Source organism: Stegodyphus dumicola, chromosome 10 (assembly GCF_044657685.1).
Source record: "Stegodyphus dumicola isolate Sdum_Otavi_A_Nest chromosome 10, ASM4465768v1".
Lineage (NCBI taxonomy): Eukaryota > Metazoa > Arthropoda > Arachnida > Araneae > Eresidae > Stegodyphus > Stegodyphus dumicola.
Genome location: NC_140777.1, coordinates 94,798,747 through 94,824,204, shown reverse-complemented (window position 1 = coordinate 94,824,204; position 25,458 = coordinate 94,798,747). Strand labels below are relative to the sequence as shown.

The window sequence follows — 25,458 nt, the reverse complement described above, 5'->3', positions numbered from 1 at the left end:
TTTAAACTTACTATCAATTACAAAATTTCTCGACTTCTCCATAAGTTCAATATTTAAGTTATTTTTTTCACTTATCATATTGAATATAATCACATAGTGAATATAATCACTTATTATATTCATGTTTCGATTCTTAAAGATCTCATATACGCTTTCAGTTATTCTGTTAATATAGCACTGTTTGATATATGTATCGTGCTGTTTGGTGTATATTGGCCAAACTGAAAAAGCGCTGAAATTTCTCGTCAGGGAATATGAATTAAATTTCGAAAGGAAAAAGGAATTTTTTTAGCTAACTTAATTATTAAAATAAGGGGTTAGAGTAGACTTTAAGGTATCCCTTGTATTATGGCGAAATTGTTGTTTCATTTATCGCCAAGTTGCTTCATTTATGGTAGCCTGAGTAGTTGAATATTATGGAAACCCTATTGTGACGTAATCGGGTGCATGATTCTGGGAAATTTTTTATCATCGGATGTTTTTGTAAGCGCTTTTGTGGTGTGTGTTGGTTTCATTGTTTAGACCGTAGAATGGCTGAATGTAGTAAGATTAATTTGAAGTTTCTGTAAGATTTGGAACAAAAGGGAAAAAGAGCGTTAATTGACTGGTGTGTAAATGAAGATTTACTTAGTAGCCATTATATGTGCCCTGTATGTACGAAGGATATGCGTCTAGTCGAAAGTAAAAACCATTTGAATGGGTTTGCAGGAAGAAAGGTTCAGATGTGGCTACACCGATATACGGATTCGAGTTCAAATAATTTTAGGAAGTTTTGGGATGCTCTTAAGGAATTTTGTGTGCCACAGATTAAAGACGAAGGAACTTCTAAATATGGTAAGTGGATATTTGCTTTTTGTAGTGCTTAAATGTATAACATGTTTTTCCTTTTTTATGTTATTTTATTGTTTGGTTTAAAATGTAGTTTATTGAGATTATGTATTTTTTGTTTGCCTATATTGTAGAATTAATTGGGTGCTCCTTTGACTTTTTAAGTGAAAATATATCGATGTGTACATGGGCAAAGTGAAAGGAGTGCGCAATGCAAGTTTGTGCAATTCTTGGATTTTTTTTAAGTGAAAATAGGTCGACATGTATATGGATAAAGTCAAGGGAGTACGCAATGCCATTATACGTTTTTATAGAAACATATGGTGGTGAAGGGTTAGTTTAGCAAAAATATTTTATTTTGTTATTAAAAAGAATTTAAAAAGTGAATTTTTGAGACAACAAAGGTATGAATTATTTGTGACCTCTATAATGAGCTGTTCACATCACCATTCTTGAGATAAAAATTCTGTAAAATTTTATTGACCACATGTATCTGCTCCGATTTCCCGGCTGGGAACAAGCTGATGGTTGCCACTCTGATTGTCCTTAGGGGATTAGATCAACATAGCTTATTAAAGCCCAACTGGGCATATAATGCATAAGCGATTAGCATTTAAGCATTGACCACGCCTCTCTCTTAAAATACTTAGGTCAATGTTTATAGCACTAAACTGGTACATAATGTTTAATTTAGAAGTAAAATAAAAGGTTTTACGTAAGTAAATAAAAAGAAGTAAAATAAAAGTTTTTAAGGTTTTGTTTTATTCAATCCAAAGAGAGAGTTTATCATAGAGAAATCGGATGAAGCTGCAGATGGGGCCACAAACCAAGCAGGGTGGAGCAAAGTGAGACAACCTGAAAAGTCACTGACTGATCCAATTAAATCTATCACCGATAGATGGGGTGAGCAATACTCATGAATATAAATGCTTTTAAAAAGAGGTGTCATAAACCGGTCGCGGACACTTAACCGACGGGACACTTAACTGACACCAGTTAGCCGACAAGACATTTAGACGACAAGGACACTTAGCCGACATGGACACTTAACCGACATGGACATTCAGCCGACAGGACATTAAACCCACAATGAGTCTGGCTCTATCGGTCAGTCATGGGTCAGTCATGTCTGGTTTAACTGGGTCAGTCATGTCAAGCCAACTTATAGTATGAGTTGGCCTTTGTCATGTAACTACATAATATTACATACCCTCTTTTGAAAGTCGCGATGTCTAATTTTGAATATAATATGTTATATTAATGTTTTTCTCATAAAATGTAACTTTTCTAAATAGCTGTTAAAAATGTACAAATTTTCATTTCACTTTTCATTAATTTTATTATTTTTTTCCTCCTTTCATTCCTTCTTTTTCTCGTTTTTGGTTTAGCTACATGGTAATGTGAAAAATTTTGGTGAATTTTTCCCATTACCATGTACCATTACCATTTTCCCATTCTCATTACCATTACCATTTTCCTGAATGCATTTATAAAGTTCTAGCCTAAAAAGGCCATTTTCATTGGAAGAGACTGGTGATATATTAAGTAAAACGGTCACTCTATTTCTGTTATGCTCAGCAGCGGCCGAGCGGTAAAGTCACTGAACACTGGCAGTTCGGTCCGAATTTCGAATCCCGCGAACGGGCAGGCTGCATGTGTGTTTCTGTCGTTTTCCCCATGTGTAACATATATACAAGCCAGTTTTCCTTAAAAAGTCCTCTACGAAGGTATCCCTCCCTTTAGGCAGATAGCCCTCTAGCTTTGCTGTAATTCATAAACCAAACCTACTTCTGTTACGTGGCCACAGGCCGCGAGGTACGAATTCCTGCGCCAGAGACTTATCCCAGATTAATAAATATGCGATGCCTAAACGTGTAATTGCATTCTGAAGGTGTAAATAGCATTTCAGGAAAAAAAAAAAAAAAAAAGTAGTTCTAGTGAGGCGAGGAGTAGGGCGAATCTCTCTACTTTCCGACAGGCAAAGGAAATTTCATTAGTGGGAGAAGCGGAACGACTTTATACGGGAATCAATGTAGTGTGATGTGTTGAGTAAAGTAGTAATGAAATGTGAAAGTATTAGAAATCTGGAAGCAGTAGAAGAGCCAGACTCATTGTGGGCTTAATGTCCTGTCGGCTAACTGTCCGTGTCGGCCAAATGTCCTGTCGGCTAAATGTCCATGTCGGTTAAGTGTCCATGTCGGCTAAGTGTCCTTGTCGGCTAAGTGTCCTTGTCGGCTAACTGGTGTCAGTTAAGTGTCCCGTCGGCTAAGTGTCCGCGACCGAATCATGACACCTCTTTTTAAAAGCATTTATATTCATGAGTTATTGCTCACCCCACATAAAGCATACAAACAGTAAAATAAAAACAAATATTTCATATCAGTGGTTTTAATATATTCTTCATAATCACTAATATGTCTTAAAGTAGACAGAGATGCAGTGTTATTAAGTAAGCAGATATAATGTTCTCATTAAAAATTTTATATTCATATTTGTTTCTCTGATAAATATTTTTTTTGATTAAAAGGCAAATATAATTCTATCAAACTCAATAGTAAAATAGATTACATTGTGCTTAATAGATACTAAATTCTGGAAACTTTTGTCAGTCAGTTAAAAGTTTCAGGTGTCAAACAATAAAAATCAGCGTTATATTTTCAAATTTTCACAGGACTAGTTTCTATGTTATTACAGAACCACCATCCTCAGCTGCAGAAACGCAAAATCGCAAAATTTTGCTTTTCTGCAGCTGAGGATGGTGGTTCGGTGCAGCTGAGGATGGTGGTTCGGTAAAACCATCGGAACTAGTCCTGTGAAAATTTGAAAATATAACGCTGATTTTTGTTGTTTGACTTCTGAATTAGTATTTGTTCGGCGTGTTATTGTGTCTCAGTTAAAAGTTTGTTGGACAATGTACGCTAGAAGCTCCATAAAGATGGATATCTGCATTGAAAGAAGTTATTAAGAACTTCTTTCAATGCAAAGCTTACATACATAATCAATCCAAAGCTTACATACATAATACATAATTTTGTACCTCTAACAAAACTCTTAATTATTTTAGTAACAGCTTGATAAAAATTATATAGATTCTATATTTCCATTACATAACAGCAACTACTTACACCAGATTTCAGGTATTCTTGTTTCAGAGGTTTTTCTGCTACTAGTTCCATCTGAAGTTCACCAGAATCATCTTCCCAAATTCTAATCAAAAACATTTAATTCATAATGACTAAACATTCCTTGCACATAAAGAATAAATGCCCAATAATTACTGAAAAAAGTTAATTTTATTGTAAAATGGATCAGAAAGCAAAATAATACTATATTTTTACATACATAATAAGATGAAAGCAAAATAAAAAGCGTATTTTTTGCTGTAATAATCCAGATATACATATGATCAGCACAATTTATCAGTTTTAGACACATTTAAGTGATGAAATAGAATGAGGTAATAATGATGCATTGTACCTCTGTTTTACACACTTATTCAATATGCTGATCAAAAATCCAAAAATACACTTTTGAAACTATTAAACTGAAAAGCTATACATTTAACTATCAGTTCTGATACCAGATATTCTGTTAAAAATATCTCAAAGGCTAGAAGACCCAGGAATTTGAAATTTTTCAGCTAAGTAGTTAATAATCCACTTGGTGAAAAATACACAGACTATTCAAAATTTCAGCGCACTTGATGCAATAAAGTTTTTGAAATTAATAATCTTTAGCCTAAGAACTTGAATTTTATGAATGATTCATGAGCCACAAGCGTATTACATGCTCTGCCGTAAAATAATATTTCTATGAATTCTTGCTTACCATTTTTATTTTTACTATATTAAGCACCAGGTTCTAAACAATTATCTTTCAAATTCATCAAGTATAGGATTACGGATTTATTATTCTCGTGAAGTCAACCATTAATAAGCAAGCAAAAGTTTCATTCATAAATATCAGCTTTTAATTTCTCAAACAAAAAATTAACATGCTCAGTTACAAATTTGAATTAAAAAAAATAAATTTTTCATTAACAAGCTGAACATATTTTTTGATAAATTGAAATCAATAATAATACCAAATCTTGAAAATGCGCAACAAATTCAAATTAAAAAATTTACAAAATATTATGACATCCGTAATTATTAGTTTGTAATATTTAATAATGTTTCTAAAAGCTAAAAGTGTACCCTCATAATTTTATATGGTGTCAGGAGTGTTTTGCTTTCAAAATGGAAAGTTTAAAACCACCAGAGCCGATGAAATTTGATGGAAATCTGGGTTCGAATTGGCAGAGATGGCTGCAATCATTTGAAATATATGAAGTAGCTAGTGGATTACATAATAAAGAAGAGAAGGTAAGAGTTAATACTTTTCTTCATGTAATAGGAATTCGTGGTCTTGAAATATATAATACATTTCCTATAGAAGAGGGTAAAGAAATTAAATTAAGTGAAATTAAAACAAAATTTACAGAATATTGTATTCCTAAGAAAAATATTACATATGAAAGACATTTATTCTTTACTAGAAATCAAACCGCGTCAGAAACCATAGATGAATACGTAACTGATCTTCGAAATAAAGCTAGAACATGCGAGTTTGCACAATTAACGGATAGTTTAATAAAGGATAAAATTGTTTGTGGTATTAAAGATGATATAGTGAGAGCAAGATTGTTACATGAAACAGAATTAACATTAGAAAAAGCTCTTGATATATGCAGATCTGCTGAAATAAGTGCACATCAAATGAAAATCATAAAGGATGAGGAAACTGCTGTAAACTTAGTGAAAAAGAAACTAAGTAAATATAATAAGAATACCTACAAAGAGGTAAATACCAATAAACAAAAGACAAAAGTTTGTTCTAAATGTGGAACATCTCATGAGTATCGAATGTGTCCAGCATATGGAAAAATCTGTCATAAATGTAAAAAGGCAAATCATTTCGCGAGTCAGTGTAAAAGCTATATAATAAAAAATGAAGCAGTCAAGGTAAACAAAAAAGATAGACAAATTAAATTAATAAATCATGACTCTGAGAAAGAGTTAGAATTTTATGTTGGCACATTAAACCTTAATTCAGATAACAAGGAAGAGAAATGGACTGTTGACGTTAATGTAAATAAAAGTAAACTAAATTTGCAGTTAGATACTGGAGCAATGTGCAATGTTATTTCTAAAAGCAAACTGAAATTGCTAAATGTTCCGATACAGAAGTCTGAAATTAAAAGATTAGTTACATTCTCTGGGAATAAAATGGATACTTTAGGAAAAGTAGTACTTAACTGCCAATATGGAAAAAATAATTATGTTGTGGAATTCCAAGTTATTGACAAAGAAGTACCTTCTATATTAGGATTAAAATCATGTTTGCAACTAGGTTTGATTCAGAAAGTAATGTCTGTTTACACTGAAGACTTACTGGAGGAATACAAAGATGTATTTGAAGGCTTAGGTTGTTTGAATGGAGAATATAAAATCCAGTTAAAACAAGATGTAACGCCAGTCATTCATCCTCCAAGAAAAATACCCATAGCTATACGTGATAAAGTTAAGAAAGAATTACAAAGAATGGAAAATTTAAATGTTATTGAGAAAGTAAAAGAACCAACTGAATGGGTAAATTCAATGGTTACAGTTGTCAAACCGAACAAAATAAGAATATGTTTAGATCGTAGAGATTTAAATAAAGCTATAAAACGAGAACATTATCCGATGTTAACCATTGACGAAGTTGTCACTAGAATGCCTAACGCAAAAATATTTTCTGTTTTAGATGCTAATAGTGCTTTTTGGCAAATCCAGCTTGACGAAGAAAGTAGTAATTTGTGTACATTCAATACACCTTTTGGCAGATACAAATTTAAAAGATTACCTTTTGGCATATGTTCAGCTCCAGAAATTTGCCAAAGAAAATTAAGCCAAATAATAGAAGGTCTAGATGGTGTTGAATGTATTATAGATGATATCTTAATATGGGGATCTAATGAAAAGGAACATGAGCTACGACTTAAAAAAGTACTCCAGAGAGCACGAGAAAATAATTTGAAGTTCAATAAGGCTAAATGTAAAATAAAAGTTAATCGTGTGAATTATATAGGACACGAGTTAAGTGAAAATGGACTAAAACCTGATTTTTCTAAAGTCGAAGCAATTGTTAAAATGCCAGAAACTACAGATGTGCCTTCGCTACAAAGATTTTTGGGAATGATTAATTATTTAGCCAAATTTATTCCTAACTTAACTACTATTACTGCACCATTAAGACAGTTACTTGAGAAAAATGTCCTCTGGCACTGGACTGAAAAGCATCAAAAAGCTTTCGAAACACTTAAAGAACTGATTGCAAAAGCACCCGTATTAAAATTCTATGATGTTAATAAGGATGTAACTCTTTCAGTAGATGCAAGTTCTGAAGGATTAGGTGCTGTTTTACTACAAGAAAACCAACCAATTGCTTATGCTTCCAGAGCTCTAACAAAAAATCAGAAAAATTATGCTCAGATAGAAAAAGAGCTTTTAGCTATTACTTTTGGATGTTCTAAATTTCATCAATATATATATGGCAAACGTATTACAGTTGAAACTGATCATCGACCATTAGAAAGCATAACTAAGAAACCTCTTTTTAAAGCACCACAGCGATTGCAAAGAATGCTGTTAAATTTACAGAAATATGATCTAGATGTACGATACAAAAAGGGGAAACACTTATTAATAGCAGACACTTTGAGTAGAGCATATTTGAATACAACAGAAGAAGATAATGATGAAGATACAGAAATTTGTACACTGATTCCAGCATCTGATGACAAAATTTATGAATTAAAGAAAGAAAGTGAATGTGATGCTACACTACAGTGCTTAAAGAAATATATTCTGAGAGGCTGGCTAGAAAGGAAACATCAGGTAGAACCTCAAGTCAAAGTATTTTGGGACTACAGAGATGAGTTGACAATGGAAAATGATTTATTTTTCAAAGGAGGAAGGGTAATTATTCCTTTATCTATGCAAAAGGAAATGTTAAATTTAATTCATGAGGGTCATTTTGGTATAGAAAAATGTAAGAAAAGAGCTAGAGATGTTTTGTTTTGGCCATTTATGAACAAGCAGATAGAAGATAAAATTTCAAAATGTTCTATATGTAATGAATACCAGAACAAAAACATAAGAGAGCCTATGATACCACATGAAATTCCCAATTTACCTTGGTATAAAGTTGCGACAGATTTATTTGAGATTAACAAAGATGTATATTTATTAATTGTAGATTATTATTCCAACTTTTTTGAAATCTGCAAACTACCGGATACTCGAAGTCAGACAGTGATCAGTTACATGAAATCTCATTTTGCAAGATACGGTATACCATTGATAGTGATATCTGATAATGGACCTCAGTTTGCAAGTAAAGAATTTTCAGAATTTGAAAAGAAATACCAATTTAAACATATAACAAGCAGCCCATACCATCCACAGTCGAACGGATTAGCAGAGCGTTCAGTACAAACGGCGAAGAAATTGTTAAAGAAAGCTCAAGCAGATCATGCTGATCCTTATTTAGCATTGTTAGCTCATAGGAACACTCCAACTAATGAGATGCTAGGATCACCAGCTCAACGACTTATGAGTAGAAGAACAAGAACGATTCTTCCTACATCTGAAGAATTACTTAAACCTCAAGTTGTGAGAAATGTAAAAGAAAAAATCAACCAAGAAAGAACTAAACAGAAGTCATATTATGATCGTCATACAAAAACATTACCATTGCTAAATAAAGGAGATTGTGTTCGGGTATATCAAGATAATCGCTGGAAACCAGCAGTTGTAGAAGAAGTGCATAAGACGCCTAGATCATATATACTTAGATCAGGTGGATCAGTATTGAGAAGAAATAGAAAAGATATTAGAGGAAACAGTTTAGCTGTTGATGAGAATATCAGAGGAACAGAACAAGGAGTTAATACACAGAAAACAGATGTAAAAGGATATGATTCCAGATATTCTCAAGGGCAAAGTTTAGAAGATCAACTACCAAACTCTGCTAACTCAGAAACAAGGAACGGTGAGCTAAGAACTAGAAGTGGGAGACTGATTAGAAAGCCGGCCAGGTATTTGGACTGATTTTAGACTGTTAAAACTTTTGAACTTTTTAAAAAAACGGAAGATGTAATATTTAATAATTTGTAAATGGTAACATTTAATATTTAGTAACTTGTAATTGGCAACACTTTGGAGAGGGATTGAGAAATAGAACTATGCTGGTATTGCAGTTCTCTGTGATTATACATTCTAAGATTGTAAATAAATAGTTTCTAAAAATTAAAAGTGTACCCTCATAATTTTATAAGTTAAGCTCATATAGAATACACAAAATCCTAGAGAAACTAATTTGTCTAAATAGAAGTGCTGTTGAAATAAGTAATTATCATGTCCTGATACTTTTCACAGTATACTTACATAATCAGATAACATATACTAAAAATTTGTTTTACCTTTTACTTAATGACCATTTTCATATTGAAAGAATACTCACATTATTAGCCAAGTTTTATAATGAAGTATTATTATTATGTAATGAATGTATATACATATTACATAATAATAGTAGTAGTATGTAATATATACAGTAAATAATTACATAAGTTATTTATGACCTTCTCCTATTTGTGAATTGCTCTTAATATGTAAAAATATATAAAAGTTCATTAAAAATATAAAGTAGAAAAAACAAAATTATTCATGCAATACAAACACAGAAGTTAAAATATACACAGTGACTTTGTAAGGTTTATCCTATTTTCTCTAACAGTTAATTCTGTCCTTTCTGAATTTCAGCTTACAACTTTCGGCCAAAACGTGTTTTCAGAATCGCGGTGAAATGTAAATGAGGAGAAGTATTTAACTTTGAAGTTCTACTGACTTCGTTAGAAAGCCAGATATTCTGAGCAGCGCGCGTTCGCCTTTTAGGCTACTTTCTCTCTCTCTCTTAAGCTATTATCACGCTCGGCTGTACTTTAGGCCCTTGATAGCTTCGCCGTTAGTTAGCGTTAAGGGGCCAACTCTGTTAGAATCTTGTTAGCTTCGGCTATATCTTTTCAGTTTAGTTAAGCTTTATTTCTTAGGATTCCTGAGTTCAAGCCCAAGTGGAGGCTTTATTGTAAACTCCAAGAAAGGAGTAGTCTGTCAAACTTTATTTGGAATAATAAAGGGTATTTAACCCTTCTTGAATATCTGTTCTGCGTCTACTGAACTAAAGCAATTATTCACTTACCAGTTCTTAAGGTTCTTCAACTTTAGCTGTAACACAAAAGATAGGAATCTTACAACTTTCTATAAATCATGAAATTGATAATGAAAGTTCAGAGTATGCAATTTTAAAGCAGGAAAAATTCAAGTAAAAAAAAACTACGTATTTGAAAAATGTGTTACGGTATTTTCTTCTTTCTGCATGCCTTCGTGGTATAACGGTAGCACAAGGTGCGTATTCGAGAGGTCCGTGTTCAAGTCAAATTTTGTTTTTCTAAGGGAAGGGCAGTAAGAATTGCACAAAATTCATATTTAAGATATTACCTGTGCAGTGCAATTTTTGCTTCCAAGCTTGATTCAAATACTGAATCGTCACCTCCTGCACTAGCATCAGCAACATCATCGGCAGAGCCATCACCCAGTTCATCAAAGAATTCTTCAAGCTCACTATGAGAGCTATCAGAGTCTGGTAAAACATCATGAAAATTTTATTATATGTACTAAAAATGACACAAATTACAGTTATATTCAAAGTGCTTATCATCAGATATTTAATATTTAATTATTTTTATTAAATTATATATGTATTGTTTTATCGATATTAAACAAATGACATTTTAATGGAAAATAAACATTAACATACAAAAATTATAAAAGATAATTTTTGGCATATGCCTGCAAAGAAAATTACAGGTTAACAACTTATAAAGTACATTAATTACCATTTATAAAGATGACTTAAAACCATTTTATCGAATCATATCTGAAAAGTTTGCATGACAAGTATGTCAGGCATTATATCTACATATTTTGAGAATATTAGGCTTGCCATTCAACCAAGATTATGAAATACTTTTTATTCTAGAGTACAGTGAGAGCTCACTCATGTCAATCATATGTGGTAATTATGAGAAGCAAGAAATGTTTCAGTCTATGGAACAAAGAATGATTATTAATGTTTGGGTGGAAAGAGCGATAATATCAAATTCCTGAATTTTGATCAGTCTTTGCAGATAATGTACAGATTATTGTCTGTCAGATATAGGCAAGTTGGACATCTATTACAAAGCCACTTTTCAGACTTAGTTCCCAGTACTCTACACTGTCACCACAAAGTAGATGTGCAACTAATCCAAGGTTTCTATACATTTTTGCACATGGAAATTAAGTACTTTTAAAGACTTTTAAGGGCAATCTATGAAAAAAATTAAAGACCTATCAAGCCAATGGTAATTGAATAAACTAAAGCAATTATCGACACCCGAACTTTACTTTTATAATACCGCTTTTGTAACGTCACTTTTGTAATTTGAAGGAATAAAATAAACCTAAGTAGAATGCATTATTATTCAATAATCTAATATTTAACTTAATTATAAAATAAATTCATGTATAAAATTAACTTCATAATTTTTTTAAAGTAATTAGCATTAAAGTATAAAATATCTTGAAACATTTATATTTAATACGTATAATAGTCCCACATATTTTAAAGATTAGTGGCTTTTTTCTTTAAATTTTACTAACAGTTAACTTTACATTGATTCTTTCCTTCATGCGTCATTTCGTCACGCACTCGCTCAGACCAGACGTTTACGCAAATTTTCCATCAAATGACATAAGTTAAATTGCGAAGTAAAATAATAATCGGTATGAATCATAACAGAAGCCTGGCTGTTGCCACCACGGCTGCTTGCTTAAAGACACAGAGCTGCTGATCAGAACAAACATGAACGCCTGACATTGGTGTGATTGGTAAGTGTTGAAAGTTAGCCACACTTTGACCTAGTTAATGTCGTACCTCAGAGTTGTAACCCAATGAGTATTGTTATGGTTTATGTATTTATTCAGTTATTTTTAGTAGAATTGGTACTAAAATTGTTTTATTTCTCCGTGCAATGCAGCGCGCGACGAGTTTTAAGAGAAAGCTACGCCGAAAAAGTAAAAATACAGGAGCACGCGAATTTAACATTTAATAAATAGATATCTCGTAATTGTACTCTTTTGCTTCCCAGATGGCTCGAGAAAATACTAGAATATTCTCGTGCATGATTAAAAAGCTTATAAAAGCCGGAGAAAAACATCTCAGTTCAGTTGTTTAGATAACTGTTGCTGTTTGCTATAGCGAATTCGCGGTGAGATCGGATTAGCTTTCTCTGCACTTTGAATTGTGTTCTATTTAACGTTTTAGTAGTTTAAAATATAACTACTGTGTGGTACTGTAATATTATATGAATATATGGGGAGAAAAATTTCAACACTTTGTTTTATCTCTTCTGATAAGAATAAATTTTATTAACTTTTCATCAGACTTGTGCATTCAATCTATTACGAACCCGTACGCACGCAACAATATACAGTATTGAATATAAAGTTCCAATAAGTCACTGAAGCATCAGAGATGACAGGATTTTTGTATTATTTTTAAATCTCATTGGTTGTAAAGAATAAAAATTTACCTTAATTTTTACTTTTTTATGCTACATCTTGCATCCACAATAAGAATTAAGGAAAAGCGGTAACTCAACATGTAACTAGCGATTTTGGGCTTCCCTGCCTCGTTCGACTTAACAACATTACAGCATACCTCTCCCCTTAGAGCAAGTCGCAGAGGTTCAACCTCCGCTATTACCCCTCCAGGAGAGGGCGCACTACCTGGCTTTTTGCCAGGCAGCATTGGTCGTTTGATTTGCTATCTGCCAGTCGCTCGGGTTGCCCGTCGCGGCGGGACATTACCCAGCAAACCCGAGAACGCTACCCCCCCATACTACTAGAACCACGCCACGTTAGGACGTGCCAGACCCCGCGGCTGGCCAATAAGTGACCTTTCCCAGGGCCTTCAGAACCACCAAGTTTATAAATTGTATACCCCCGTGGCCGAGACTGCCTAGGTACAGATCCTAGCCAGTAGCTTCGCAGAGTTCTCTATGTCGACCCCCGGGGGTGACCTTAACATGTAACTAGTGTTTGGGACACTAACCGGCTCCGCCATTAAGATAAGGCACTACCGGGCTTGAAATCATTCCGATCGTTGCGCTAGTAATCGAGGCAATTAGGCCGCGTGTTACTGCTTGTGTGGACATATTGTCCTTTATTATATACATATACATAAAACAAAACACATTACGTTACAACATCTAGATTAATTTAGTATAAAGACTTTGTCAACTGTATCTGTTGTTGATGCATAAATTACAATTAGATAGAGATGAATATATACATAAAATCTTGTAGGTCACGTCCTACTGCTGTGCGGTGGATGAGGATTAGTGGCCTGACTCTTTAGTCTTCGATGATGATGCTGGATCTTACGTTGACCTCGGTGATGATCTTGGTAATACCTTTAACCAGATAGAAGTCGGTGACCAATGAGGATAATGGGATGTTCCTGATGTTACTGGGGAAATGTCTTGCTCGTAGGTCATTCATCAGCTGACAGTCGAAAATGTAGTGGAACGCGTCCGCTTGATGTCCTGGGGTGCCGCAGGCGCATCTTGCTTGGCGATTCAAGAACCTTTGGTAGTAAGCTGGGAATTTCCCATGGTTTGACAGAGCCTGAGCTAAGTAATGATTGGAACGTAGCCTCTTTAGGCTGACTCTATCGAAGATTTGGAAGGTGTATCGTCCTTTCTCGTCCTCTTCCCAGCGTTCCTGCCAGATTGTAATAAGATATCTATCTGTCAAACGTTTTGCAACGTCGATGGATATGGGGATGCAGGTGTCGACTTCGGATCTATTAGCTGCTTCTTTTGCGTATGAGTCGGCGGCCTCGTTGCCTCTCAGACCTGTGTGGCCACGGACCCAATTTAGTTGGACATCATGCTCGTGACTTAGCGTATGCAGTATTTCCTTTAGGGAGGCTATATGCTCTGCTACTTTTCCTCTTTTGCTTAGTTCCTGGAGTGCACTCATACTGTCCGTGAAGAAATTAAGATGGTGTCTCGAGGGCTGGCTTCCTGCCCATAGTGCCGCCTTCCTTAAAGCGTAGGACTCGGCCTGAAAGACCGCTGCCTCATCTGTGAGTCTATAGCCCTCTGTATGGATAATTCTGTCATCGAGGTAGGCTACAAAGGCCGCTCCTATTTGGTTGTTGATCCCGGAGCCATCCGTGAAGATTTCTAAGTTTTAGCCATCTGGTTGCTCTTTACGCCATACTATGTTTCGGATTTTCGCTGGATGTTCTGTGGCATTTTGCCTGTATCTTTCTAAAATCTGGTTTTGCATTATGGTGGTGCCATCATGTATCGCATCTTCTTTGTAATGGAGTAGCCTATACTGAAGTTTTTCTTTCAGAGCTTTGAGGTCTAAGGGCAGGACACCTGCCAAGGCTTAAAATTACAATGCAACTGTCGATGTCGCTGTAAATGCCGCAGTTATTTTGAGCAGGGCGATTCTTTAGATCTGTGCGAGCTTCGTTTGGACTCGGACCGTGCCTGTCATCCAGACTGGGCTTCCATATAGTATCATCCGCTCTACTGCACGGAGATAGAGATCTTTTAGGAGTCTACCTTTGAGGTGCCATTTCGCACTCATCATTCTGTTTAGACTATTCATGATTTTATTGGTATTGTCTCGTACTGCTGTTAGGTGGGGAACCCATGTTAGCTTCTTATCTAGTACAAAACCTAGGTACTTCATCGTGTCTTGTCGTCGTAAGGGGACTCCATTCCATTTGATTCTTAGCGGATTAGATTCAATCTTTGATCCTTTAGGATCCTTTAGGATCATCTGAGTTTTAGCTATGCTGAACTGAAGCTTATATTTCTCGCTCCAGCGTGTTAGTTTTTACAGAGCCGAGACTGCATGCCTTTCTATTATTGAACTGTTGCCTCCTGCGATGATGAGTATGAAATCATCAGCGTAGGCCTGTATGCTCGCGGTTCCCTCAAAGTCTATTTGAAGCGCGGTATCTGCCATTATATTCCATAAAACTGGGCCTATATTTGACCCTTGCGGTGCACCTTTATGATAGCTCTTAGTGATGTTAACTCCGTCTCTGGTGTATGTGACTTGCCTATTCGTCAGGTAGCTGTCGATAATTCGATATAGATTTTGCGGGCATCTTAATTCTTTTAGTCTGATCTTCAAACCTGGCCACCATAGCTGGTTGAACGCCGAAGCGACATCCAGCGAGATGACACAGGTATGTAAACTATTCTGTCTGTTGCTAAGGATGGTATTCTGCAGTTGATCGACCGCATCCACCGTGCTTTTGCCTTTTCTAAACCCAAATTGGTTCGCATTTAGGAGGTTGTTGTGCTCGAGGTGGTAGGTGAGCCGTTGGGTAATAAGTTTGTCTAGCACCTTGCCCCAGGCGGAGAGAAGGCATATCGGTCTGTAGGCATTTGCTTTGATCTTATCCTTCCCTTCTTTGCGGAAGAGCACAAGTTCTGCGTTCTTCCAGTCATCCGGGAAGTAGCCCCTGTGGAGGCAGTTGTTTAAGAGATCTTGGAAACTAGCTTCATTTGCTAAGCGTAGTTCTTCTACCGCTCCTATTGTTAGATTGTCTAAGCCTGGGGCTTTCTTTTTCTTGACAGCTGCCATTGTGGCTCTGATCTCGGCAACCGAGAAGGGGAGATCGTCTTCCGTGTCCGGCGGAAGCCCTTAACATGTACAGATAACTACCAGGGGTGAGCAGTTAGTTACAAATAATTAAATTATATAGCTTGTAGAGACATTAGGTATTTTTTGGAAGCAGGCAAGATGAAAAAATTAGCAACGCCTTCGCCGGGAATCGAACCGCGGACCTCTCAATTACGCGCTGAGCGTGCAGACCACTACACCACAAAGGCTGGCTAAGGAGGAAAAAATATTTTTTCTTAGCCTTAGACGTCAAAGTTAGTAGGCCCACGTGATGTTCTCGAGGTTTGGATTCTCAATGCGGAAGCCATTGCTTTGCGGTATGGCACAGAGTGGAATGTTAGCACGTGCTGTCGAGGAGCAGAAATACTCGGTAAGTTCGTGCTTGTTGTAATGTAACTTTATATTTTGTTCATTGAAATAAACTCTTGCTATTACTAATATTGAATTAAATTAATTAGTAATTGCTAAGAACACACGTATACCTATTATGTTTATCTTCGTATTCTATACACTGTAGGTGCTTCCTAATTAAATTTGTAGATTATCCATTATTATTATTATTAATTTTATTTTCGAATTTACTTAATATATTTTGTTTAGGTCCTACACTGAAGTTTTCATTTTATGTGTGCAGTATCTAATGTTACGTATATTCTTTTATAAAAGTTTGTTATTATATCACTACCGTTTTACGAATTTTTAACCTAATCATTTATATAAAGTTTAACAATTTTTAAAAATGTAAATTGCTTTTCATTCTAGAAAAATTAAAGACTTATGAGCAAAATTATGCAATTACTGAATTAGAATGTAGAGCCATTATTGATGCTACAGATAAATTTTATTATTATTTACTTGGTAATTATTTTACTTTACATACTGATCATGCCGCTTTAGTTTTGTTTAAGAACATTAAACATCCTACAGGTAAGTTATTTAGATGGCCTTTAAAATAATCTATACATGATTTTGATATAAAATATGAAAAAGATTCTACTAATTTTGAAGTTGATATGTTAACTAGAAATCCTATTTGTCAACATCTGAGTTTGCAAGTTAATTTATTATCATTAGAAGAAATTAAAGAGCATCAAAATTTAGATAATGTATGTAATCCTAAGAGCTCATATTAAGTTGGTCATATTTGGTGTGTCCTCAATGCTAAATTTATTATTTTGTCAATATTATTGGTCAGGAATTGTCCAAGATGTTAGAATTTCCTGTAACCATTGCGAAGTATGTCAATTTAATAAGAAGAGTAAACAAAAGAATTGAGCTCAAATCATTAAATGTGAATGACATAATAGAAAAAAATCTGTGTAATAATAATCTAACAGTTATTTTAATGTTTAATTTAATAGCTATTTTAATGACTGTTTTGATGATCTCTTACCTCAGGAAAATGCTTGGTATTTTATTTCAAGGAAAAAAAAAACCAGCTGGGATGTTCTGTGGAGCAAGGTTTTAAATTTTTAAATCCTGTTCCTAGAGCAGATTTGCTAGTTTATGGTTGTAGGTTTAGTTCAAATTGTATGTTTTTGTTTAATGCAAACTCTACCATCTGTTAGTGAACTTTTTGAATTATTATCTATTGATACTTTTGGTGGTTTAAACTATAATTATACTAAAAGTATATTCACTTAATTATTGATCATACTACTCGTTATATATGGACTTTTGCTTCTAAAAGTGTAGCTACAGATAGTTACATAAATTGTTTAAGACAAATCTTTCAAATTCAACTACCAAAGAAAATTTTAAGTGATAGAAATGCTGCTTTTACTTCTTAAAAATTTAATTTTTTTAAGAAGTGTTTCGGAAATTGTGCTTTATAGGATATAATACGATGTTTATTTTTCAGAATCAAAATATTCCGAAGTCATCAAAATGGAAAGTAAAATATAATTCGGCCCTACACATGGCAGGAGAAAATGAAAATGTTTTATTTTAATATTATTTCTTAAATATAATTTTAATATATTGTCATTATTTTTATGATATTTATCAATTGAATTATGTTTGTAAAAAAATCGTACAAATCTCTGGATAAAAAATTCTGTAGACAAATTGATCTTGAAATGTTGTTAAGTCGCCAAATTTAGCACCGCTTAATATTCCCAAAAGGAAAAAGCTATTTTTGATGTAATATTTAATGAAATCTTCATTCGCGAAAAAGAAATTATTTCAAAATATTTTAGTTCTACATTTTCGATTATTCCAATTTTCCGAGTCATATTTGAATATCCTACATAATCTTGATACTAACAACTTAAAAAGCAAATGAAAAGAGAAAAGAAGAAATTTAACAATGTAAACATAATCACCACATAATGTTGTAGCAATTAAAATAAGATTTTGTTAATTCAAAGTCTTATATAGTTTAACATCTTTCTTCAGCATACAATGAATCATGTTAAAAAAAGTCTGAAGATGATACACCTTAAACAACAACAAAGGTTTGTTCATGTTCAACGAATGAAATAGAAATGATGATCCAAAACACCAACATAATGCATCCGTGTGGTGTGCTGCAGGATAAGTTCCAAGATTTTAAGAAATATCAGAAGCTGATAAAGCAATTGAAAATACTACTCAAATGCAGTGCAACATGCAGTAAATACAGACTGATCAATTCATCATTTTGATATCACACAAATATCTCCAAAACCAGACTATATAAAAAAATTGTACATGTATTACCTTAGACCAATAGACAAATAGATAAAATCCCTGAATACTGGTAAGGTTTGATACTTTAAATCGAGATTCAAATCCCAGTGAAATCTGATTAGACTAAATTTTTGTAATATCCCGTATGTGTAACATTAACACAAGCCAGTTTCTGAAAATAAATTCTTCAAAAGGTTGTAAGGTTTATCCTAAGTTTATACCAGTTACTTTTAAGCTCCTTTCCTATCTCACCGAATTTCAGAATACAATTCCTTACCTGAATGAGTTTTTAGAATTACGTTTAAAGCAAATGAGAAGGAGTGTATTTAAGTCGAATTTCCACTGACTTAGAGCGTTTTGTGCAATCTTGTTGGTCATCGAGAGTTTTTTTTCTCAACAAACATTGATTTCAGTGAGCTGTTTTAGTTACCTGACTTTGCTGTTTGCTGCCTGAGTTTCGTCTCAATGTATCCTACAAGGCGTAAGGCCTTGCTGCGCTTATTTTCTTGCTGGTGGCTGCTGCTTCGTGTTCTATGATGGAGCGTTTGACCAACTCTATTGCTACGGAAATCACAAACCTCGAGTTACGAGCCGAGGTTTACAACAACAACCTTCCTGACAACGATGCTCGCCATCTTGTCATCTTGTCTTTTTTAAAACGACTAAAACGATTCATTGACCAGGAGCTGCTGCAAGAGCAAGTTACTTCTGCTAGTCCTGCGATCTGCAATGATAGCTACAATGAAGAATTTCCTCAACTTCCAACTGCTAAGCAGAATGTCAGACACGCTGAAGGTACTGCATGTTCTGAAGAGCACATCAGAAAATACAAAGCTTTGGACAATAGTTCAGATTTGGGTAACGGTCCAAAAGCGGACACGACGAAACGCACTCGAAAACCTATCCAGAATCCTACCCCTCACCCTCCACCTTCTAAGCATTCTGATTCACCGACTGCTGATCCGACCGCTGCTGCCTTAGGACGAAAACCACCACCTATTATGATAAAAGATGAAAGATTCACCTTCTCTTACGTTAAAGCTATATTAATTGGATATAATCTGCAGGCTGAACGTGATTATTACGGACAGTTAATTCAGAATGCCTTCAAAATTCAATCCAAAACGTCTACATTACACAGAGAAATCATAAAAGTACTCACAGGTGCAGCAGTTCGGTACCATTGCTTTTAACTACTGAAAACAAGCGCATTAAAGCAATAATCAGTAATTTACCTGCTTATACAGCAACTGATGAAATTACGGATGAACTCATCGCTAAAGGATACAGTGTTAAAAGATTTAATCAATTAAAATGCAGACGCAATGGTGAAGAGATAAATCTTCCCCTCTTTTTAGTGACGCTAGAAACGAAAGAAAAAAGTCATGACATATTTCATGAGAAATATATAAATGGTATGAGAATTATTATGGAGCGTTATAATGAACGTGCTGGGCTTCTGCAGTGTTCCGCACCAGGGGTTTCACAATTGCATTGAAATCACGATCCTAGGTGTGCTCGATGTGGCGACTCATATGAGTCGGATAACTGCGACAAGAGCAGAAATATCCCTCCTAAGTGCGCCAACTGCCAGCAAGTGAGACACACGGCAAACTATTGTAGATACGAGAAGTTTCCTAAACCAAAGCATCCCCACAAGCTAAATCTTATGCTGACAGAGTCATCACAAATAAATCGTATTCACAAGCCCTGGCAAGCAGTCTCGCACCAGAAGCAATTTCGGAGGCAGAAAACATCCTTAATGAACTTAAAAGCTTCGTTACTATCATCAAGGAGTCTGGTCTCCCTCTCATCTTCAAACAGCTCACTCAGAATATGAAAAATGCATTTCAGAACACTACAAAACACAATAATGGATAAATTTACAAAAACTGCAAATTTAATATATTTTATAATATGGAACTCAAACGGGGTCCAAAATAAGAAGCAGGAATTGCAGGAACATAGACAGGAACATATTTTGTACGGTCATGACATAGACATAGCGATCATAATCGCACGCATCGACTTAACATCCCAAATTTTCATATTTATCGCTGTGATAGAACTTCCCATTGCGGCCGATGTGTTAGTATTTATTTTGAAAGGAATTTACCTTTGTGCCTCATAAAAGCATGCTATGACTTTGGCTATGAATTTGTGACTGCATATATTACTCTCCCGGTGTGTAAAGACTTATATATTAGTGCCTTTTATAATTCAACGCAAAATAATCTAACTGAAAGCCTGCCGAATGGTATGTAGGTATACCTGCGAGTGTTGTAGGTATACCTTCGGATATACCTACAACACTCGCAGGTGATTTAAATGCAAAAGATATTGCTTGGAACTATCGCCGTAGCAATTCTAACGGAAAGTTTACATTTTAAATTATTCTGTTGCAATTTATACACCTGACGAGCACACATGTTGTCCCGATAGGATAGAATACTCCTATATTTTAGACACTGCTTTATCCACAACTACAGTACTATCACGCTAGAAGTTGTTCACGAACTTTCGTCTGATCATCTTCCAGTCATCGCAACTCTGTGTGTCTTAAAAAATGACCTCACTTCCACAAGAAAAATCGCAAATTGGCTACTTTACGGAAACATCATAAAAACTCTGCTATTGATTTAGTGGCATAGACTCTGCTGTTTCTTCTACAACTGATGAAATACAAAATGCTGTAGAAGAAGTAAGTTATACTATCAACAAAAATTAAGTGCTTTTTCGACTTACCAGATATATTCAACAACTGATGAGACAGCTAAACTGTCTAAGAGAAGTTCTTTCCCTCACGCGGTATCCGGTAGCCAAAAGAACGATAATCGCCTCAACAAGGATATCAGAAAAGCCGTAAAACTGCATAAGGAAGAGATGTGGAGCGAAAAAATTTCACAACTCAACATTCAAGTTGGTTCTCTTTGGACTCTAATTAAAAACCTTAAATCAAATTATGTCTCAAATCGGTCACTCTATCACAATGGAAAAGTGGCTACTTCAAATAAGGATAAAGCATATATATTCGCTACACACTTAGAAACACGGTTTATGCCAAATGAATGGCCAGTTGATAGAGACTCTGAACTTTTCCCATTACTACGTGTACGTGATGCTAAAAATATTCGAAAATTCGCCATTCCTGCTGAAGTTGCTCAAATAATTAAAAAACTGAAGTCGCATAAAGTGCCGGGAAACGATGGAATAACAAACACTGCAATCAAGAAACTGCCTCCTAATATTGTTTGTTAATTCATAAGCATTTTAAATGCATGTATGTTTCATTCCGACTTTCCAAAGAAATGGAAAAGTGCTAAAGTGATTCTAATCTCAAAGCCTGACAAAGATCACACGAAACCTTATGGTTATCGTACAAACAGTTTATTACCAGTTCTTCGAAAAATTTATGAAAGGATATTCTTTTTCGTATGCAACCTTATCTTACATCATTACCACTGGAGCAATTTGGATTTCGAGCCAAACTTTCGACTACTAAGCAACTAGTGAGAATTACGGAATTTGCTGGCTCTGCTCTGCATAATAAACAGTGTGTTGCTCTTCTCATTCTAGATGTGGTGAAAGCTTTCGACCACGACTATCATAATGGACTTATTTCTAAACTCATCTCCTGTCATTTTGACAGAGAAATACTTCTTACGACTCACTCGTGCATCACTAACAGAATATTCAGTGTTTGTGTTATTTGTGTTAACGGTGCAAACTCTTCCGAAAAATTTATTTCAAGCGGTATTCCAGAAAGTTCGGTCCTAGGACCGATTTTGTATCCATTTTTTATATGCCGCAGATTTCCCACAAATTCAGCAAAATAATTCTATTTTAGCCTGCTATGCGGATGATACCACCTTAGCGCTGAAATCCGCAAATATGAATCATGTTGTCGGAAAATTTCAAAACTTCATTACCTACATTGAGAATGGTGTGCACAGTGGAAAGTTCAAATCAACGCGTCCAAATCACAACTTCTGATTATTCAGAAACCAAAAAGAAACGTTCCGCTCAAAAAAGGACTTACGTTTTTCAATGAACCTGTTCCTGTCGTCTCTCAAGCAAAATACCTAGAAATATTAAAAAAAATCGCCTCACAATGGGGATCCGTGACACTTAGCCGACGCCACACTTAACCGACATGGACACTTAGCCGACACGGACACTTAGCCGACAGGACATTTGGCCGACATAGAGAGCCGTCAGGAGATTTAGCTAAGGAACACTTAACTGTCAAGACAATTAGTCAACAGGACACTAAGCCGACAGTGACGTTTAGCTGACATGAATCCAATAATTATTCAAACTTACTATTAATTACAAAATTTCTCAAATTCTCCGTAAGTTCAAAATTTAAGTTGTTTATTCACTATCAGTAAAATTCATTTTTCGGTTCTTAAAGATCTCATATGTGCTTTTAATTATAGTGTTAATTTAGCATCGTGGACAAATAGAAAAAGCGCTGAAATTTCTCGTCAGGGAATATGAATGAAATTTCGAAAGGAAAAAGATTTTTTTTAGCTAAGTACGGCGGTCACTTAATTACATTTTAATATGGGATCATCAAAAATTATCCGTAAAGCTTTTATCATTTAATCAACTGGGTTCTTTTGAGTACTTTCACATCATTAATAATTTTCTTGTTTACCTAATGATATTAATTTTTCAAGCTCGCTCTTCCAAAATGCTTTCACATTTCTAATATCTTTACGTTTTATTACTATTTTACTCATCCCATCATGTTACAGTCTTTCAATTACAAAATCATTTTGATTCTCCCACTAATGAAATTTCTTTTCCCTGTCCTATTGAAGCGACGCAGTTGCAGAATCAGGTACCCAGAGATCGCCTTACCCTGTGTATAGCAAGTGAAATTACTGCGCATAACTTTTTCTGTGCTAGCATTAAGTTCAGGAGATTTGAATGCAAAGCATTCCGATAGCAATTTCGCGAAGTAGGAGGTGATGAGCAATTAAATCCTTAGGGTGCAATTATAGTGATTTGGCAGATACTGTTTCGGCATAACTTGGTTGCAGGAATACGGTGCGAGAATCCGCAGTGAGGTGGCATCATTCATTTCGTGCTACGAAGAGCAGTTACTCGACAGACATCGTAGGTTAGACTGCAGTGGCTGCTGTTCTCGGCGTAGTAGTAGATAACTCTGAAAAATCTGAATAATGTAATAAAAATTATTGTTATTCTTGAATTATACTTTTTTATAGAAACATATGGTAGTGAGGGTTAGTTTCGGAAATATATTTTATTTTGCTATTAAAAACAATTAAAAAAGTGAATTTTTAAGACAAGCAAAAGTATAAATTATTTGTGACCTCTATAATTTGCTGTTCATGCCACCATTCTTGAGATAATATACTGTAATATTTTATTGACCCCGCCTGTCGCTTAAAATACTTACTTAGGTTAATGTTTATAACCCTAAACTGGTGCATAATGTTTGATTTAGAAGTAAAATATTCCTTAAGGTTTTGTTTTATCCATAACTGAAGCTGCAGAAGGAGAGGGCCACTAACCAAGCAGGGCGGAGCAAAGCAAAATATCGTGAAAAGTCACCGTAATGCGGTGCCATTTATCGATGCTAGATTTAACTAGATCAGTCATGTAAACAGATAATATTATGTACTGTGTTTTGAAAGTCGCGATGTGTAATTTTCAATACAATATTTTATATTAATTTTTTCCCTTATAAAATATAAATTTTCTCATTATCTATTAAAAATGTATCACTTTTCACTTCATTTTCATTAATTTTACTTTCTTTCTCTTTCATTCCTTCTCTTTCTCGTTTTTGGTTTAGCTGCATGGTATTGGGAAAACTTTTGGTGCCCATTTTTCTGAATGCATTTTTAAAGTTCTAGCCTAAAAAGGCAATTTTCATTGTAACAGACTGGTTATCTATTAAGTAAAACGGTCACTCTATTTCTGTTAGGCTCAGTAGCGGCTTAGCGGCAAAGTCACTGAACACTGGCAGTTTGGTCCGAATTTCGAATCCCGCGAACAGATAGGCTGCACGGGTGTTTTGGTGGTTTTCCCCATGTGTAACATATATACAAGCCAGTTTTCCTTAAAAAGTACTCTATGAAGGTATCCCTCCCTTTAAGCAGATAGCCCTCTGGCTTTGCTGTGATTCATAAACCAAACCTACTTCTGTTAGGTGGCCGCAGTACCACGTAGCTAAACCGAAAACGAGAAAGAGAAGGAATGAAAGAGAAAAAAAAGTCAAATTAATTAAAAATGAAATTAAAATTTATACATTTTTAACTGAGAAAAGTTATATTTTATATGAAAAACATTAATATAACTTATTAAATTGAAACTTATACACCGCGACTTTCAAAACACAGTACATAATATTATCTGTTTACATGACTGATCTAGTTAAATCTAGCATCGATAGATGGCACCACATTACGGTGACTTTTCACGATATTTTGCTTTGCTCCGCCCTGCTTGGTTAGTGGCCCCCTCCTTCTGCAGCTTCAGTTATGGATAAAACAAAACCTCAAGGAATATTTTACTTCTAAATCAAACATTATGCACCAGTTTAGGGTTATAAACATTAACCTAAGTAAATATTTTAAGCGACAGGCGGGGTCAATAAAATGTTACAGTATATTATCTCAAGAATGTTGGCATGAACAGGAAATTATAGAGGTCACAAATAATTTATACTTTTGCTTGTCTTAAAAATTCATTTTTTTATTTGTTTTAATAGCAAAATAAAATATATTTCCGAAACTAACCCTCACTTTCATATGTTTCTATAAAAAAGTATAATTCAAGAATAACAATAATTTTTATTGCATTATTCAGATTTTTCAGACTTATCTACTCCTAGTACGCTGAGGACAGCAGCCACTGCAGTCTAGCCTACGATGTCTCTCGAGTAACTGCTCTTCGTAGCACGAAATGAATGATGCCACCTCACTGCGGATTCTCGAACCGTATTTCTAGAACCCAGTTATTCCTAAACAGTATCTGCCAAATCACTATAATTGCTCCCTACGAATATAATTGCTCATAAGCTCCTACTTCGCGAAATTGCTATATGAATGCTTCGCATACAAATCTCCTGAACTTAATGCAA

General features: G+C 34.8%; 1 protein-coding gene across 4 annotated transcripts in view; it reads right to left on the bottom strand.

Annotated features, from left to right (window-relative positions):
- LOC118179705 (gelsolin, cytoplasmic-like) overlaps positions 1 to 25,458 on the bottom strand; it is a 301,004-nt gene that overhangs the window by 173,460 nt on the left and 102,086 nt on the right. For all 4 annotated transcript variants that reach the window (XM_085825276.1, XM_085825274.1, XM_085825275.1 and 1 more), the window contains exons 6-7: positions 10,413 to 10,554; positions 3,954 to 4,035 (exon numbers count right to left, since the gene is read on the bottom strand). In XM_085825276.1, coding sequence (XP_085681402.1) covers positions 3,954 to 4,035; positions 10,413 to 10,554 — 224 coding nt within the window. The remainder of the gene's footprint in view (positions 1 to 3,953; positions 4,036 to 10,412; positions 10,555 to 25,458) is intronic.